The sequence below is a fragment of the Pseudoliparis swirei genome, chromosome 6 (assembly GCF_029220125.1).
Source record: "Pseudoliparis swirei isolate HS2019 ecotype Mariana Trench chromosome 6, NWPU_hadal_v1, whole genome shotgun sequence".
Classification (NCBI taxonomy): Eukaryota; Metazoa; Chordata; class Actinopteri; order Perciformes; family Liparidae; genus Pseudoliparis; species Pseudoliparis swirei.
In genome coordinates, this window is record NC_079393.1 from 11,342,092 (window position 1) to 11,362,188 (window position 20,097).

The following is a 20,097-nucleotide window of genomic DNA, read 5'->3' on the forward strand; positions in this document are numbered from 1 at the left end:
TCATGGCTGTTCTGCTAATGTGGGATGGACAATTATTTGGGGAGATTGCTTTGGCAGTCTTATAATGCCCATGCCCCTTAGAGCTAAATGAATTGAAGAACAGCCGGATGCTGAGAGAGAAGGTATGGTGATGGCTTAAGGCTACATTCTACATGTCTATATTTCCATGATCACACTGAAAAGGAAGATTACTGGAGATATTAATTCATGATGCTCTCTATTTTCCCATTAAATATAATTTAAATTATACAGCTGTCGTGAGCTATTCCGTGGTCTTGTCAGTTCGCTGTATTGCTGTCTGATGTTGAGCATGAAGATGTCATATCTTACAGCGGAGCCTGAATAAAATGCGGTGGTTCCGGTCTGTGAGCATCAGATTGCTGAACTTAATCGCAGCAGAGGCCTTTAGAGATGTAAGGTACATAAATTGGCACAGTAATAATAATTGTAGAGAACGCATAATCAGCCTGTTTGACATTTAATAATAAATCACTCCATCACCTGTGCTCAAGTTTATTTAATTTTGAATAGATAGTCAAACAGATAACAGCTCCAATGTATTATACGTACATATGCATGGTGTGCAGGAAGCCATTGGGAACATCTCAAAGATCCTGGAGTCAGATGAACAGGCTACAATGCTTCGATGGAGGTAATTAGATGTTTTTTGTTGTAACACCTGCAATGAAACATGGCTCTGACCTGCTGTTTCACTGAGAGCGCTCATCCTCCTCCTCCTCCTCCTCCTCGGTGAAACAGGAAGCCGTATCAGCCGATTAGAGCGAAGCATAATCACACTTTGAATCATCACGGAATACGCGCTGCAGAGGGAATAAAATTGCTCGTGTAAGGAATAGAAGAAAATAAAAGAAATTATTTTGTATTGATTACCCTGCAGAATGGTTGGAATAGCACACTTAAACAATAAGAAGTTAGTCTCATGTAATGAAAAGTAATGCTTCATATCGGAGTCATTTTTTAAATTTCATTACACTCATTTGTCCTCATATGAAATCAATGATGGAAGGCCTGTTTTTAATTATCATTGTTACACATAATAAGACAGAATCCATATATATGAGACTTGTTGATCATCATCATATGGCTGTCGGTTGCCAAGCAACAAAGTTCTGCTTTCAATGTGTTGTACTACCCTACAGCCACTCTCCATGCATCTCTCTGTCGCGCAAGAGATGTCAACGAGTTGGTTTCAATTTCCCCTTTCTTAAGATTTCTCTTGATCGTGTCTATATAACGGAGCCGAGGGCGGCCACGGCGTCTCTCTCCAGATGGTAGCTGCGAGTAGAGAATCTGCCTCGGCAGACGATCGGTTGGCATTCTCAGAAGGTGTCCTGTCCAGCGGAGAGTCTTTCTGATCAGGAGGTCTTCCGTAGAAGGGAGTCCTGCTCGTTTGAGAATCTCCATGTTGGTCACCCTGTCCTGCCATTTGATTTTCATGATCGACCGCAGGTGTCTCATCATAAAAGCGTGTAGCTTCTTCACTTGACTCCTGTACACTGTCCATGTCTCAGCCCCGTACAACAGAGTGGAAAGTACGATCGCTCGGTATCTTATATATGAAATTAATGATGGAAGGCCTGTTTTTAATAATATTTTTTACACATAATAAGACAGAGTCCATATATATGAGACTTGTTGATACAGTTCATATTATGGTGGACTCTCCCTCAACTGACTGGAATTGCAAAGGAGGGGCTGGTCTTTTACTTCTCTCTCTGCGATGTTCTCTTCCTTTCTCCCATGTATCTTGGGGGGGGAAGGAGGAAAAAGGTCAGCGGCGGTTAACATCAGCTGGCGGGGGGGAAGAGTGATAGAAAGCAAGAGGTAGAGAAGCAGATAAATAGAGTGGTGAAAGGATGGAGAGAGCTGCAGAGGGAGAGGGAAAAGCAAAGAACAAGCCCTGGAGTGCTAGCCAGTCAAGGTCACACAAAGGAGAAGAGGCCCTGCATGTGTATGTCTATGTGTGTGCGTGTGTGTGTGTGTGTGTGTGTGTGTTAAGGGAAAAACAGTGCATGTGGGAGGCCTACATAGTAAAGAATGAAGTGTTTAGTCTGAGATCGGGGATTTTATTGGGGAGGGATGGAGAAAGGAAGCAGGGAAAGAGAGAGATGAAAAGAGCTTGTAATATGGCTTCACACCGGCTCTCTTCTAAAACTTAATTATTTTCAATCCTCTGTGACAGGAATGGCTAAATACATTTTTAACTTTTAACATGTTCAACTCAGACAGTGGTGGCCCGCTTGTAATGTTGATGATGTCGCTGTGTGCATGACGAGCCTTTCCACGCACGATGTTGCGTAAGCACCCAGTCCCGTGTTCTCTCCGCGGACTCTTTCTCTCCGTCTCCTTGGTGCTTCTCTCGCCTCTCACCACTCGATGACCGTCGCGATCTCGCTGCAGCTCCCGCTTTCAGCAGGTGCTGCGCTGCATTCTGTTCAGACTAGTAAACGCAATCACTCTGCAACAACCACCTTCCCGTCCTCTGAAAGCACAAAGACGAGAGGAAGAGCATGTTAATCCCTTCCAGAGAACTTGCTCTAGTTTCTGATTGGTGATGAAGAAAGGGAGACTATTGCATAATGGATAGCCCGCTGCTTGTCGTCTTATAGGATCAAGTGTTTTGAAAGCGGGATTGTGGTTTGCTGAGAACATTCTTTATTCGGTTATCCTAGCAGGATGCGTGGAGTCACTTGGAAATGGGATCACTGCCGTCTCTTCAAACATTATTAGCCCTGTTTGCATCTCACACCCCGGAGAGATTACGCTCGTGAGAAGTTGCCATAGTGTTTTGGAGCGCCGCGGTGCTGATGTGAAAGATCGGAGACGGCTCGGGTGCTCTGCGACTATCTCTCTGGAGCAACGGTGTGTGGAGTTGTGATAACCTATGACGACTATATTTGCAGGTCAGGAGTTCACCCTGTGGGTGGCAGTGTGGGGTCACTTCCAGCTCTCATCGTCAGTACTTCTCTCTTAATGCAGTCATGTTATTTGACTTTTTAGAAAAAACATATTCATTCCCTCTCTGTCATCCCAAAATGCGTTCACCGCCATTAATCCTGACATTAAACCTCCAGTGGTCACACAATCACATTCACTTGAAGACTCCATGAGCATTATTGGCAATGATCCTATTGACAGACATCATTACCATTACAAAGATTCAAGATTCAAGATGTTTTATTTGTCACATACACACACAGGGTGTGCAGTGAAATGAAAGTGGCAATGCTCAGCAGGAATGTGCAAGGGCAACAAGTACACACTATTTACAAATAAAAAACAACACAATATTTACAGTAAGTGTGTGTGTGTGTGTGTGTGCCTAAGAGGGGCAGTTGTGTGGGTCTATGTGGGGGTCCTGGTGAGGTCGGAGTTCACAATCCTGATGGCCTGAGGAAAGAAACTCCGTCTCAGTCTCTCTGTTCTTGCAGCGTGACTACGGGCGCCTGCCTGACCGCAGCAGCTGAAACAGTCTGTTGTTGGGGTGGTGAGGATCCTTCATGATCCTGCCGGCTCTGGTTCTGCACCTCCTGGTGTACAAGTCCTGCAGGGTGGAGAGTGTCCTGTCCTGAGCGGAGCAGTTGCCAAACCAGGCTGTGATGCTTCCTGTCAGGACCAGAGTAGAAGGACTGAAGGATCCTCTGGGAAACTTTAAATTTCCTCAGCTGCCTGAGGTGGTAGAGGCGCTGCCTTGCCTTTCTCACCAGAGTGTCTGTGTTTGTTGACCATGTCAGATCCTCGGTGATGTGGACTCCCAGGTATTTATACCGCTCACCCTCTCCACAGTAGTCCTTAATCCCCAGTGGTGAGTACGTCCTCTGTTGTTGTACCCTCCTAAAGTCCACAATCAGCTCCTTAGTTTTGGTGACATTCATGATGAGGCTCTTGTCCTGGCACCAGAGTGACAGATCAGCAACTTCCTCCAGGTAGGCCTTCGTCGTTGTCGGAGATCAGGCCCACCACCACTGTGTCATCCGCAAACTTGATGATGGTGTTGAGCTGAACCTGGCCACACAGTCATGTGTGTACAGGGGCTGAGGGGGGATCCTGTGTTCAGGGTGACCTGACCACCTGTGGCCTGGCGGTCAGGAAGTCCAGGATCCAAGCACACAGGGGGTGTTCAGTCCCAGCTCAATCAGCTTGCCGCCAGTCTGGAGGGACTATGGTGTTGAAAGCTGAACTATAATCAATGAACAGCAGTCTCCCCCTCTGGCTGTCCAGATGAGAGAGTGTGGTGTGCAGTACCTGGGAGACAGCATCATCCGTGGATCTGTTTGGGCGATAAGCAAACTGCAGCGGGTCCATGGAGGAAGGAGGAAGGCGCAGATGTAGTCCTTTATCAGCCTCTCAGCATTTCATGACCACGGTAGTCATTCATACATGCTGGAGAAGCATTCTTGGGCACAGGGACAATAGTGGATCTCTTGAAGCAGGCGGGGACCACGGACTCAGCCAGGAGAGGTTGAATATTGTGGTGAACACTGGAGCTAGCTGGTTAGCACAGGTCTTCAGTACTCCCCCAATATGCCATCTGGACCTGCAGCTGGTGTTCACCTCAACAGAGCCCTCCTCACACTGTGCTCGGTCACAGAGAGTGTGTGTTCATGAACTCACCTCGGCTCTTAACGGTGTGTTGTTGTTGCCGGCCGAGGCGCTGTTGTTGCTAGCCTCAAACCGTGCATAAAATGAGTTCAGGTCGTCCGCTAGGGATGCGCGGCACTCACCATAGCGGGGTCTGCTCTGGTAGTTTGTGATAGTCCGTAGCCCCTGCCATAGGCGCCTGGTGTCGCGCTGCTCCATCTGTGATTCCACTCTGTCTCGGTACCTCCTTTGGCGTCTTTCACGCCTCCTCAGTCCATAGACCGCTGCCTTGTACTGCCCCATGTGCCGGATACAAGACCGGAGTTATAGGCAGCAGTACGGGCGTCACAGCTTCACGGATGGATCTATCAACCCACGGCTTTTGGTTAGGAAAGATCCTAACTTTTACCGTGGGGACGATGGTGTCCGCTAGCGTGCTATGAGGCTCATTGCTACTTCATAAACTTCGCTGGTCACTGGAACTGGATTGGATCATGTCCCAGTCGACGATACGTGCGTCCTGTAGCTCAGCCTCTGATTGGTCAGACCACCGTTCATTCGTTCCTACCGATCCTTTGTTTATACTCCGGAAGCAGAAAAATGGCGGCATGGTCTGATTTCCTAACGGAGGGAGAGAGACAGCCTTGTAGCCTCTCTTGAATGGCGTATAGCAGTGGTCCAACGTTCTTTCCTCTCATGACTTTTTAGGTTTGCCCTGTTAAGTCCCAGCCACCACCACAGCCGCCGCCGCGATAGTGGTGATGACCGAGCTGAACTCAGATGTTCCAGGTTCGGCGAGCAGGAGAGAAAGAGTCTTAATGTTCTTGGGGTCACACCACATGTTGTTTCCTCCACCCTTAGATTTACCAGACTCTTCCGAAATCATCCATCTTATTTTCCAAAGAGTAATTAATCTGTGCGTGCCATGATTTTACACAGATGAGGCGGAATAGCTTTTGTAATAATGGCTTCACAGCATTTTGACGGCTATAGACTGTAACTGTACACATCTTAAAGAGACCCAGTGGAACTGACATGTAGTGTGTGCTAAATGACCCTGAACATCTGTATGATTGTATCAGACAGCTGATAGAGTAGAGACAGAAATGAAACTAGGGAAGAGAAACGGGCATGACGTGCAATAAAGGGCCGCCAGCTGGAATTAAATGCTGCTGGTAAATTGTTCCTTCTTAACCACCATCCATCCTGACCCTTAGCTTTGATAGAAACCAACTGCTCCACCTCATTAACGTAATATGCTTAACGCTAAAGCTGGCAACTTTAATGAAACTTACGTTCTGTCTCTATATTCTGACAGTAGTACATGAGACAGAAAATCTGTGAAAACAAATCAGGCTCCTCTGCCTCTTCTAGCCCCCCTAATGGCCTTGGCAAGACTCCACTGCGTTTCAAGAAAAACAAGCAATCAGAGCCGAGGAGTCTCTAACGCAGCTGTCAATCACCGCTCTGGAGGATCATGAACTCCGATCAAACTGTCAAACTAGGCTGCGCTGATCAAATATGAATCAACATCCTGTTACTGTATTTGCTATTTTTCCCCTCACATGTTTTTGAATGTAGAATTACGCAGATCTTCTGGTGATCGAAGGCAGCTTCTGGATTTGGCTATTAGTGCCTTTTACTACGATTGAAGTGTTTGTACTGGGAAGTTCATTTACCTCAAAATAATGTGTCAGTTGAGTTATAGATACTGCTTTCACAATGTAATTAAATGGTAAACATTTTTTTTTTTATGGGCCCCAGATACCCAGAAATTGTAATTCCACCGTTTGACCATTACATCAACGCAGCGCTCTTTCGGGGCGCTGAGTCCAGACTTTGAGAGCTGTTTATCGGCAATAAAGCAAATTGCCGTATTACCAGATATTCTGAACTATTCCTTTAAAGGAAACCCTAACAGTTCTCTTTGAAAAAAAATGTATCAGCCAAAACATTTGTGGTAAAGAAGAATGTTATTCAATTTTTTTAAATCTTTGGACACTTGTGTTGAGAAATGTGCTGAGGAAAATCTAAAAGTAAAAAAGCTTTTATAAAAAATAGAAATCTCCCACACACTGCCAATACTTGTGGTAAATTGAAAAAAAAAAAAAATTGTTGACAGTGTGCTAGAAGCAAATTGTTTTGATAAGGATTAAGGTTTTTCTTTTTCTTTTACAAAGTGAATGTTTTTACAGGAGAAGTATTCCACTGTTTACTTCAGTACAGCATGCTCCACAAGTTTCAGTGTGCACTTGCGCATTCCTTTCTGTGTTTATGTGTGCAGCCACACTGTCTCTTGGTATTTAGCGAAAGGTGTGTGATTTTGTGTGAGCCACCCTGTAACTGGCAAGGTAGTCAGACTGACGGCTTGTGCTGTATGAGTGCCATCTCCTCAGCTTGGCTGCCTGTGCTTTTCTCTCTGGTTCCCCTCCTTCCTCCCTCCATCTCATCTTCCATTTACTGTCCGTCAGTGGGGCCCAGCATGGCGAGGGATATTTTTCATTCGCCTTATCGAGCTAGCTGTATAGGCAGGGTCTCTCCCACTCACTGTTCCATAACCTGATGGATCAGCCCTCCAGGTCTGTCTCCTCTGCAGCCAATGAGGTAGCTTGTGACAGTGTGAGGTTAAAATGCCAGAGATGACAGCGGGCGCTCTGTATGTCCTTGCATTGCTCTCCTCCATTAGAGCTGTTCTCACTTTGTGGCTGCATGACTGGTGAGAAAATACACAGCTACTGTCAACGGAGAAGAACAGGGATCTGTTGCTCCGCAGGGGGTCTTGAATAGGATTGTGTGTGCTTCTGTGTGTTGGGAGAGTTCACACAAACTGTTTTCACACTCATGCTTTTACTAGAAGCGTTGTGACAATGATAGAGAGACTTTCAGCAATATCCTAATTTAGCTTTTTTTGAATTTTAATATAATTTCAATAGATTTTTCACATCCCATTTTTGGGGCATTAGCCATTTTGGCCAATTAGGCATTCTAAAATTGGCATGGTTTGTAATGTGGTACCTCACGTTCCTTGTGGAGAATGGGGTGGAGGGAGCAGGAGGAAGAGCAGGTATAACAGGGAGTAATGGGGAGTGGGAGATCGATTACCTGGGGTGGAGGACCAATAAGGGGGCTTAGGATTCACCAGCTGATCATTTAGCTGTAGAAAAGCAATGCTTGCCCCATTCACATTCACGGTATAACTGAATCGCAGTTGTAAACACAAAAAGATCAAATTACTGATACCAACAGCTGGTCGACTCTTGTTATTGTTCTCTCTCCTCCCACTCCATCTCTAAAAATGATCTGGATTACTGTTTTCGCTGCTCCTCTTGATTCCCCAGCAGCCATCTAACTTTTTGCGGACGCAGCCTTATGTTTGCCTTGGCAGTGGCTGAATTGGTGCAGCTGGATAAGCGCACTATGAATTAGATGCAAACAATTGTGCATGAAAGGGAGTGAGTTTAGAGAAAGCTCAGCCACAGACTTAGTAGAGCTGAGACGCACCAGATTGGCTCGTCCAAGCAGTTCATTTCTGATTGGTCTGGCTACGAAGCTGAAATGTGCCTTTTGTGCCACTCGTCCACAAATCTGACATGCTATAGAAATATCTCTCGCTCTTTTTCTCTCTCACACTAATGAACAGCCGCGCTTTTCTCATTTTTCCTGAAAGCAGTATTCATTGATTAATGCCAACCGCCCAGACACCCTGCTTAGTGATTATGGCTCTCACGCTTGGGAGGGGCCACTAATACCCTTAATGAGTCTTAAAAGGCAAAAAATTATACACTCCAATAGTCTTGACATTGGGTGATATTTCAATATTTGGTCACTCTCTCTCGGAGTCTATTTGCCCACACAGTTGGCACATGCTCAAATGCACACACACATTTGCACATGTAAACAAGAGAAACCTTGACTTTCCAGTCCCCTGGTGAGGTCCATGCTCTCTGGATATTTGGGCACAGGCAGGATCCTGCTGCACAGCCTGGAAAAACAAACAGGTAGGTCAAACAGAGAGCTCCCAAAATGCACTGTGATTCAGCTCGGCTCACTCACCACCAAAATTAGCATTTTGATTACATAATCAAAACAAGAAGCCCGAATGCCAAAACCACTATAAAATAATTGTCATTCCATCATCTAGAGTGCTGACTCCACATCCTGCCCGTGGTGGTGTTCCTTCCTGGTGGTAATGTTTGCAATCTGCTATATGAGACTGATTGTGCTAAATCATGTTGTCCGATATGTGATTACACACTTGATGATGATGATAATGTCTTGTTTCCCCCCGAGAAGCGGTCAGCACACTTTCAACGTGATGATGGAGGTCTTTGCTTGTTAATTGAGCGATCACACAGTGGGATAATATGTGCAAAGGACTTCATAGGATCTGCCTCTCACACCATCTTTCCCTGGGGTGAATCTGTTCCCCCCTTGTCTCTGAGTCCACTTCCCTCTAAAGCATGCCGCTTAATTACAGAGCAACAGAGGGAGGAGGTGAGGGCAAAGTGGGAGAATCGAGCAAAAGCCAAAAATACGCAAAAGGAGGCTTTACGCATGTAGCTAGAGGTAAAATGGGCACTCGAGAACAGCTGTGAGAAACTGACGCCGGATAGAGAAGCAGCTCATAATTAGGATTGTTTTAGAAGTAGCGTTTCTTAAATTCAATTAATATTTGATCACGGCTGCACTCTGAGATCCCCCACTGAACCGGCTCTGACTCTGAGGCAAACACACAATGACTGCACATCAGACATGGCGGAGGATTGACAGGCATGTGGCTCCCAGCTTCTTCCAACAGTCTTCCTCCTCCTTAAAGCGCCTGACAAACCTCATTAAGGACTGTTCACGCCAGCTCTATTGACATGAGACATACCAAGAAAGGGCCATGTTTTAAACATCAGATGCTCAAGGTTATATTGCAGAGCCTATACATGCGTCTATAAGCGCTTTGAGCCGTAAAAGCAGTCACGGTGTGTGTCTTCTATGCGTGGAATGTGCCATCAGTTCCTGCTGCAGTATCTTACATGTTGGCGTCTGAGGTGTAAAGAAAATGATGGGCCTTGTTTTAATAACAGTGGGAATATTATCATTCAGTGCGGACAGCTTTTGCACCGAGTCCCACCAGAGCCACGTTCTCACCCTCGCCTTTACTCCTCTGAAATATTGATATAATGTAACAGGCTATTTGCATTGCATATTTTATTCAGCGTTATATTTGTTTATTCTTCTTCTTCTTCTTCTTCTTCTTCTTCTTCTAAACACAGCGCTCTAAGCTCCGTCTCTCACTGTTTATTGCACACTGTTTGCAGTAGCACTTTATGTAATTTGCTCCAGACAGATTTGTCAGGCTGGATGTGGTCCATATAATACCTCCTCTTGGAGTACTCTCTACCAAGATATCACAAGCCCAGGCACAAGGAGGCTCGGAAGAGGGGAACAACAATGTAATGAGAGGAAAGGCAGATACACCAGGAACCACGAAGGATTTTGCACCATAAATGAAGTTTAATTTCAAATATACGGCTTTCATTTGAGTTTGACTAATATTCGAGAGCAGTAATTCTTTTACAATACATTATCTTTGAGGTGTAAAGAACGCAAACACACACTATCGTTTGAGGCTCTGGTTTTCAGAATAACCTCTTACAGGCTTTAATATGTCTAGAGTGGTTATATTGTAGTGTATGACCATCTTTGTAGTGCTGACCTGAGGTCGTTACCGTGTCCAGTGATGGGGAAGGAACGTCCATGGCGTGCAGCCATTGTTGTGCCGTTTCCTTGGTTTGAGGCAGCGCTCGATGCTCCACCTGTTGGATGCTTCTTCGCAATCCGTATGGGAATGGAGACCTGCATGTCTGTTTAAGTCCATTGTTGAACCACCTGCATAGTCTTCATTCACACATGTTGCTCGTGCTTTGTTTATTCTTATTCAACGTAATGTTTAGCCACACAGCTGGACTATAAACTGTCCTTTTATCTGGAAACGTAATTGGAAGAAATCTCTGTGCCTGAAAATGTTATCCAGTTGTCGGACTGGAATAACTCACATGCATCTCATTTGATCACCAGTGAAAAGCCCTAAACACAGGCGTAATTGCACCAACACATTGCTTTGAGGCTTGGGATTGAATCTCTCAAACAGCATTCAGAGGAGGCCAGTGATGCATGTGACTGCACACTCAATGTAACGTGAAAGCAAGGGCCGTGGCGTCAGTCTGCCCCAGGGCTGTGGCTGTGATGGAGTAACACCCACACGGGATGACTGTGTGTGTGACTACCTGGTGGACTCGGGACTTGGGATCGATGTGGCATGAAGCGCTATATAAAATAAATGATTATTATTATTATTATTATTATCTTTAACTTTGCACAACGCGCGTACAGCACGAGAACTTGTTTGTTTGTGGCAAAGAGCACAGGCACCAGTGTGTTGAAGGGAATTCAGGAGGACTTCTCTCATCTGGGGCTGAGTGTGTTTCTGTTCAGCAGCGGTTGCAGTTTCCTAGAGACAAAATCACACGTGAGCCGTGAAGAGATGTGGTCTCATTTAGACACTTTTAGACCTTTTCAAGATCTGCAACTCAAGCTGGACACATTCTGGATACTGTTGGTCTGAACAGGGCATGAGCCACATCCTGTTCTCTGACTTATGGGCCACCAGGCACAACAATAAAGTAGGGTTCTTCAGTATCACGGCCAGCTCGTAATGTAATATAAAAAACAGTATTTGTTACGATAGCCTCTTCGGCAATCATTGCTGTCATCAACAATCACAGCTGTTTTAGGGGGGGGCACTTATTGCTATGAATGATGAGTAAGCCCTGTCTTTTCCTTTTTGGCTTTGCAGTTGAAAGCAGGCAAATGAAAAGCTCTGAGCAGCTGTAGGCCTCGTGCTCGTGCTCATGCTCGCTCGCTGTCTTTCTCCAAAAGACACTACAAGGCCACAGCTAACCAAACGCGCGGCCTTCTCCTCCCCCTCCACAGCCTCCAGCCTGCCCGTCCCCAACTAGCCCCGCCTTGAGGTAGGACATGCTGGCAGTCCTAACATGCTCTGGACTAAACCTATTTCGGGTGCTTTTTGAGCAAAGGTTTGCACGATCTCTCGTGCCATATTCACGACGGAGTGACACTTCAGACCCCTCCCCCGACATATAATTACATCATCCGTTTATGACCGCTCGACCAAACATCACCCAAGAACATTGTGCGAGTGGCACTTGTCAGTTCACTGGAGACATTGGGCCGAAGGTCCAAAAGGGAAGCGCACATCTTTGTACTGTTTGTGCCATTCCTCCTCTTCTCAATTCCTGTTCTCCACAACTGTCGGCCCACATTGGAATCCTCCAGAATAGCCTGGTGAATCACGCCCCCCCCCCCCCCCCCCTTCACCAGCTTAAGCTCTCCACACGTTCCAACAGTTACACAAACAGGCATGGATATATACACACACACACACACCCACACACACATACCCTCCCACAACCTTGCGTTTCATCTGTGCATCAATTAGTGTTCTGAAATGGTATAGTTTCAGCCACTTCACACAGCCATTAGATAACTGTCAGCGGTTTGTGCAAAACCAGTCCATTAACTTGTGAAGAGCCACTGATTTTCAAATAGAAGTGGTGTGTTAAGTCAATAATAGTCCACAAAGCACTTATGTTCCCGACAATGCAATTAGGTAAAACAGTAGAATACCTATTCACTGTTTTACTTCATTTAAATTTCATTTTTTTCATGGAACAGGGCCCATGATGTGTTGTAACAGATTTCTTAATCACGCGAGCAGTTCTGCGGGGCTTTACTCCGGCACAGCGGTACTTTGAGCTAAATGCTCACGCCAGCATGCTAACATGCTGACTTTTATAATACCACGCACACCTGTAGTTTACCCTGTTAGCATGCTCACATGTTGTGATGAGCACAACACAGCTGAGAATGATGGAAATGTCATTATTTGTCCCCCACACACAATTATAGAATAAAGTGACATTTTGATTTTTCATTCATTAGTTGTTATATGTCTGGGGGGATTACTGACTGACCAAACTGCTGGCATGGATGAAGATGTTCCCTGAACTGTCTTCACAGAACTAAACAATTCTAACCAAACAAGGCTACTGAAGTGGAAAGAAACACAAAAAAAGATGTGTTTAAGATAACCTAATTATCTCTACTAATCTAACAGGAACCATTGTTTCTTCCTGGATAGCTTTGTGTTCCCAAGAGCCCCTCAGTCGGCTTAAAGGTCAGCTTGCATACAAATCATACAATCACCCTGTTTGTCCTTTTCCTAATTTAACAGACCTCATAGAGACTTAGGGCTGGGACGCTGCCTCAAAAGCCTACGCTATTCTTCGCCAACTCCTCCTGGCCCATTATTCATTACGAGCATTACAGCTCTGTTGAAGAGAGATAATAAATCAACCTCGGATCAGGTTAGCTCTGCCTCTTTGATTTTCAATTCAATTCAATTCAGTTTATTTGTATAGCCCAATTTCACAAATTACAAATTTGTCTCGGAGTGCTTTACAATCTGTACACATAGACATCCCTGCCCCAAAACCTCACATCGGACCAGGAAAAACTCCCAAATAACCCTTCAGGGGGAAAAAAAGGGAAGAAACCTGCAGGAGAGCAACAGAGGAGGATCCCTCTCCAGGATGGCCAGATGCAATAGATGTAATGTGTACAGAAGGACAGATTTAGAGTTAAAATACATTCAATGAATATGACAGAGTGTATGAATAGTTCATAGTAGGCATATTCCACGATGGAGACCTCCACGATCCATCAGGCAGATGGCGGTGGGGAGGAGGAGTGGGCGGAGTCTCAACAGTGGGCGGAGTCTCAACAGGACAGTGGCGTGGTCAGGAGCAGGAATTCCACGACCCAGACCTCGATGATCCATCAGGCAGATAGGATCTATGCCGTCTCATAGGGTCCGATGACCCCATGAGACGTGAAGTCAAAAGGACTCCAGTGACAATAAATAAGTCTCTTAATGCTAGTTAGATTGTTTGTGACAACGTGTTGTAGTTTGCCTGGGCCCTGTTCAACATCGCCCAGTGAACACACCACTCTGAGCTCTCGAGAGGGCACACACTAAATTGAGAAAGGGAGGGAAAACAACACTGCAGCACGCGTTCCACAATTAATCATATTTTTAGAGTAGAAATGCTGTGCTTCATATTACCCTGCCAAAGAGACACTTAAAAATAATTTCCCATAATAACGTAAATCTCTTTTTCACTCTACAGCCTGAACTCACACTCCCTCTATTACTTACCCCCTCAGCTATGCCAGCAATAGTTAGCCAAATGACATCCTTGTCATGATGTAAGGGTGATAAAGTCAAGTAGGGGTGAGAGCTGTGTGTGTGTCTGTGTCTGTTTGTGTGTGTGTGTGTCACTATGCTCAATGGCCTGCCATTTATTCTCTGCGGCCCTGCCAGCCAGATGGACTACATCGCTGTATTGGTGGACGTGACAAACAGTGACATCCTGCTCGGTACTGCAGGTATTATGGCTGTAAGAGCCAAATGCATGATTTCATTTGTTATCATAATTTAGTTTAAAAAGATTTAAAAAGGTAACTGAAGATAAATCTTTTTATTATGCTTTATCTGTAGATTGTATTTGTAATCTTATGTTTTTAGGTTTGTTCTTAACATCAGCAACATTGGGACTACAGATGAAAAATAGCCTCTTGGCTAACTCTGGCACATTTACTGCAAAGTTTTTATCAATGTGCACTGTCCCTTATTAAATAAACCATTCTAAAAAAATTAAAAAAATGATTTGAAAGAATGTTTATGTTAACATATATAATTTAGTATTGTATTTAAAAGCTGAATAATTTGTCAGAATGTAAGCTTCCAATCAGATGACGTCGCGTCAGTATAACAGCTGTGTGTTGGACTGTCAGTCGTGTCTGAGCTCAGAGTTGTTGGAAGCGACATAGTTATTTGACCGTGTAAACATCTACGTTTTTTAGTAAACATCATTTCGTATGAAAGAACTACTTCTGTCACTCGCGTGTCAATTAATAGCTTTTAAGACTGATCTCAAAATAGTGGTACAGAAGAACCAGAACTAGACGGAGTGCCACTACAACGGCCTCTCCTGAACTCTGAGGTGTTATTGTCTGCAGCAACAGCAGCAACAAGCTCATATCTCCAGAACAGCTCCTTTTAATATGCATGCGAGTAAGAATTAACCCTTGTGTTGCCTTAGGGTCATTTTGACCCGAATCAATATTACACCCTCCCCCCGCCTGTGGGTCATTTTGACCCGATTCAATGTTTCACCCTCCTGTTACCTTTATATTTACTAACATATTTTACCCTTTGGGTTCAATTTGACGCCAGCAATTAAAACCTCCAGAAAATTATTAGAATTAATATTGTTTTCCAAGTTTAAGTGTGAGGCACTTTATGTTTGTTTGTTGACTACCGAAAGAACACCGACATTAAACATTGAATGGGGTCAAATTAATCCTAAGGCGGGGGGAGGGTGTAATATTGATTCGGGTCAAAATGACCCTAAGGCAACACAAGGGTTAAGAAAAGCTATTACAGTACGGAGCAAGGTGAAAATGTGCTGTGTGGAAAATTACAGGCTTCTCCCAGTAGAAGTGAAGGCCACAAGGACTGGTAGTTGTGGAAAACTATATTTCCCATGAGCCCTTGACTGTATCCTGCTGCGAGCAAGCAGCTGCATGGCACCGTCAATATGTCTGGGTCTGCTGGGTTCTACCCGGCTGTAAATTGTTGACAGTTACACAAGCCAACACACCAATGGGATGTCAAGCGACAGACACAAGTGCTCGAGACCCGTCCGTCCAAGATGACCCCGTGCTTATGGAAAGCAATTCTGGCGAACATGACGTTTATAAAATGTTAGTATTCATTATTAAATGAGTTTTTTGGAAGAAACCCAGAGTCAGAGAAGATGATACAGTATACGTTATAGGATATACTTCATTACTTTAATTTGTCCTTCCAGTGACATTGGCGGTTGCTAATGAGAGTTATTGTCTGTGGTGTCTGTCCAGCTGGAGTCTAAAAGCAGAGGGGTATTTAAATCTCCTCCTAACACTGAGCCAATGTCTTCCCCGGGGCCTATGCTCTGCCCACAGCACCGAAGAGGACCGGATCAATCCGACCATAGCGGAGCTTTAATGCACAGCGGCTGACGTGAAAGGTCACCTGGGGAGAAAGGTGGTCACTGGAGGGACGGGATTCTCTTTTCCATTTAACGAGAGCAGCAGCCGCTGAACAAATAGAATACTTCCTGAAGAGGAGTTACTCTGTTCTGCCTCCGCACTCACAGCGTACAGTCAATACAGTTTGACAACCTGTTGCAAATACCAAAACGATTCTCGACTCATTAATTCCCTCATTTAGCTGCCGTACACTTGTACATCCTCCCCTCGTCAGCACTCCTGACACCAGTTGTGAGGCGGTTGTGGTCAGAGGCGAGGCAAGTGATCAGTCATCACACCAGCCGAGGCTACAACGTAGTCAACGTGAGTTTTTGACTCCAAGGAAGTGAGGACCGTTTTGCAGAAACACAAGAAATATGGGATATGGGCAGATATACCAATGCAAAAACTGACATGCACAGATGCAGGTCAGGAGATGTCTGTCTTTTAGTGGCTCTTTTATGAAGTCATAAGGGATATGACTTTGTCGACAAGTCAGTACTCTAATCTCTAGCTAGAGGCGAGGATTTACCATATCCTGGGTTTTTACTACCTGATCAGTCCTGACAGGTAATAAAGGGCTTTTAATTAAGGTAGAGGCCTCCAGGTCGTCATGAATTTGTATTAATTCATTAATGACAGACTGAGTCTGTACGGCTTTGTCACATGAACTTTGCTCGTTAGATGTGTGTCTGTTTTGGTTGTGAGTAATCCTGTAGACGTCTTAAACTAAGCCCATTATGTAGTTGCGTGGTGTTTGAGGAGATTTTATAAACCATAAAGGAGATGTCGGGACTAGGCTGCTTCCCTGTAATTTAGCTGTCATTCAATTAAAGTTGCACTTGTCCTGCCAATACTTTAATTACACCCTCAATAATTGTTTTCCTATTTTTGATGGAGCGTGAATATTTAGGCTGCTATTTTTATGTCAAGAGTGGCACTGGAAATTGGACGTGGACACAGAAGCGCACAAGTGTCCACGCAAATACACAAACATACATATGCAACGCTGCCCTGTGTCCTCAGGAAAATACAGTTGACTTTGACTTGGATTAGATTTTATAATGCCTCCCACATGATACATATGGAGCATCCGGGACCTCTTTGTCTTGGTCGATGTCACCAGCTTTGAGCTGACGATGTGGGCAGAAGGGGACTGTATGCCTGTATGCATATGTACAAACTTCACAACTTGCTCCTCAATAGCATTACAGTCGAGCCTCTCTTCCTCACTCCCACTCTGCTTGTTCCTGCTGTTCTCTCTTCACTTTCTTGGTTCCTTCACATCCCTAAAATCCACGTGTTACCACTCATGTCACACTGTGCTTAAGCTGTGTCAAGTGGAAGAGTATGTGGGTTTTAGTGTTCTACATTTTGAGAACGTGCAAATATTTCCTTTTTTTGGGTCGTAACTGAAACACAACTTTCAATGCCGATGGATAAGGTGAGGTAATGAATTAGAGGTGTCTGTACATTAGACCACAGATGACAAGAAGGGGATAGAAAGTGGACATTGAGGTGGTGTAGGAAGTCAGAGGAGCTAGGCAAATTGTTTGGCACAACTCGCAAGACAATTAGCACGATGGGCCTTGTTGAATAAACCCACCCATTAGCTATAGCCACTTATTCAAGAGGTTTGTGGGTGGGACTGGAGAGGCTGTGGACAGAGAGCTCAGCTAAACCACTGGGAAAAAAGTGTAGAAAAACAATTCAGCGAGGAGCTGCTTAGTTGTGAACCCTAACCTTGCTCCCGACACATAAAATAGGCTGTATATAAGCAATGTAATGCCTCTGAGACAGGAATAACGTTAGTCATGGTTCATTTAGTTTACAGCTTCCAAGCTCATTGCTGAGATGGACACTACTCTACCTCCAGAGTATCAACAGCCACCATGTGGATTTAAGTCAATAAAGGCAAGGGCACCAGTGGGACTGGTGAGTAATAGTTTTTTTTTTTAACCGCGTGAGGAAGCATTACACCATAACACCATGAAGCTCTGGGGCCACTAAACAGGAGAAGCTCATTCAGCTTGATCAGGTTTCTAGAATATATAACAGTCATTTGTCCCAGTGCACTCGGGGCAGGAGGTAAAAGTGGGAAGAGTACTTAAGAAAGGGGAAAAAGGTTAAGTCCATGTGAAGCCAAGAGGTACTTCTTCAAAGGGCAATCAGTAATCATGTTTTGGAATATTTTCTTCAATCCCAACAGAGCGGGCACAATCAAAGTCACCTAGATGTGCAATTAGCTGGTAAATTGCACTGACAAATGTGCACCGCTAAAATGTAAGCCAGGCAGGCAGATAAGTTAGCCTCTTTTAAAGTAGTGTTTTAGAGTCATCTGGTGATGTATGACTCTAATCCATTTTTAATGTGTGTTTGATAAGAGGCATGAGGGGCACTTACAAATTGGAAAATACGCGGGCCTGTGAGGAAGCATGAGGAGAGTGTCCAGGGTAAATGTGTTGGGTCCTTGTGGCTTACATATGAAAGTCATTAATTTCAATCTGAGCGGTTCATTTTGTCTTTCTGAGGCAGAGCTGTAGGGAGAACATTAAGGCAGAGACACTGATAGATTATGTGATAGATCAAGACCATGCTTAGTGCATAAATATCCGCACCAAAAGACATCAGAAAACTTGATGTAACCAAAATGTTATCTTTATCATCTTCATCACTGATTCAATGATCTATCAATTATAGATCATATTCATTAAGCACCCACTGACATACCAGCAGTATAATTAACTCAATAGTAATGTGTTGATTTCAGTTTCTGGAAACTAAGGCATCACAATTGATTCAGAAACATACAACATATCAACATCATACATTTTTTAGTAGCGAGGCTCTAAGATCTGAAGAACAATAGGTTTACAAAGTAGTTCTAAATTCATCAAACAGCTGATTCTGTATGTGCCTCTCTAAATATGCTAAAGATAATCATATTCAGTAATCACATTCATTATTTTTATTTCAGTATGTCATGTTGACAGTATTATGAAAGCCGCATTACTAAGATATTCAGTCTATTCATTGAGCATCATATTGTGAGCAGGCTGTGGTGGTTTCTCACAGACACTCCTGAGTATTTAACATTAGCATACAGCTGATAAGAAAACAGAGTATTTGGGAAATGTTTTATTTATGTGGGTATTATATTTGTTGAAGCTTAAATAATTACATTAAATGGTCTATGCCAAAGGATATCTTAGCCATATTACAGACTCATAAATATACATGAGGAATTGTAGTATTTGCCCAAGTTACATAAGAACAGGAGTATGCAGGACAACAATAGAATTTGTTGTATTTAAGTTACTATATTTACTATATATTTAAACAATATCACAGCATCTGTTCACTTAGATCCCAATATCTCGTTGGCTTTTATGGGTGATTAACCCCTTCAGTGTCGGAGGTGCTAATAAGTTGATGATGCCATTATAGGTCACACCATACATGTGTCACATGACGTCTTGCTGGTCCGACTCCAGCTCGGCTTGTCAGCGGGCTGAGATGGATCTTATCCCTCATGTGAGAGCAGACCTCACGTGGGTGGCAGTCCTCTTACTGTCGCTGTGAAACAGCCTCTGTGAAAGCACAGCAGTGCTGCAGCTGAGCCACAGGGTGCAAATAGGGACAGAGGACAGGCACAGCTCCCTGTAGCCTAGAGGGGATGCAAGAGACACTCACTCTCATCACAGGCGCTCTCCACCTGTCAAAATGTCCCTGGTTGCTCTACCCTTCCCTGTGACCTGCAGCACACGGGACTCTGGGGTCCAATATAAACTGGGATTTCTAAGTGGTAAAGGGCCATTACAGAATGGAGTCCCCATGTTTCTTCATGTCGTGCAAATTGCTGCAACGTGCATGAACTCAATATCACCATCAAGTTCCCAAAGCAGGCCTGCAGCTCTTCAGGTAAATGGATGTCTAATGCTTTCCAATTTAGTTTTGACCTCTGCTGCCAACGTGCTTGAGATAGCTTAACCGTCACAAAGAACGTTACGTTGTGTATTGTCTCTCAAAATTATTGCCGCATGAAGATTTAACAATAAAGGGTGGTGGTAACTAGCGCTGACATCCAAGGATGTGTGAGAATTCCCAGCCAAAATCAAACTCTGGAAAATAAACAATAATAATCGTTGAGTCCATCATCTGCTCCTCCATCACCGTCTGGCACCCTGCAGCCACAGCCAAAGACAAGCGCAGGCTGCAGAGCATCATCCGCTCGGCCGAGAGGGTTATCGGCTGCAATCTGCCTTCCCTCCAGGTCCTGTTCACTTCCAG

At 44.4% G+C, this 20,097-nt stretch overlaps 1 protein-coding gene across 1 annotated transcript in view; it reads left to right on the forward strand.

The window, feature by feature from the left end:
• Nucleotides 1-14,015: 14,015 nt before the first annotated feature.
• syt7a (synaptotagmin VIIa) overlaps nucleotides 14,016-20,097 on the forward strand; it is a 49,362-nt gene continuing 43,280 nt past the window's right edge. The window contains exon 1 of the mRNA XM_056416206.1: nucleotides 14,016-14,112. Within this exon, the coding sequence (XP_056272181.1) occupies nucleotides 14,016-14,112 (97 nt within the window). The remainder of the gene's footprint in view (nucleotides 14,113-20,097) is intronic.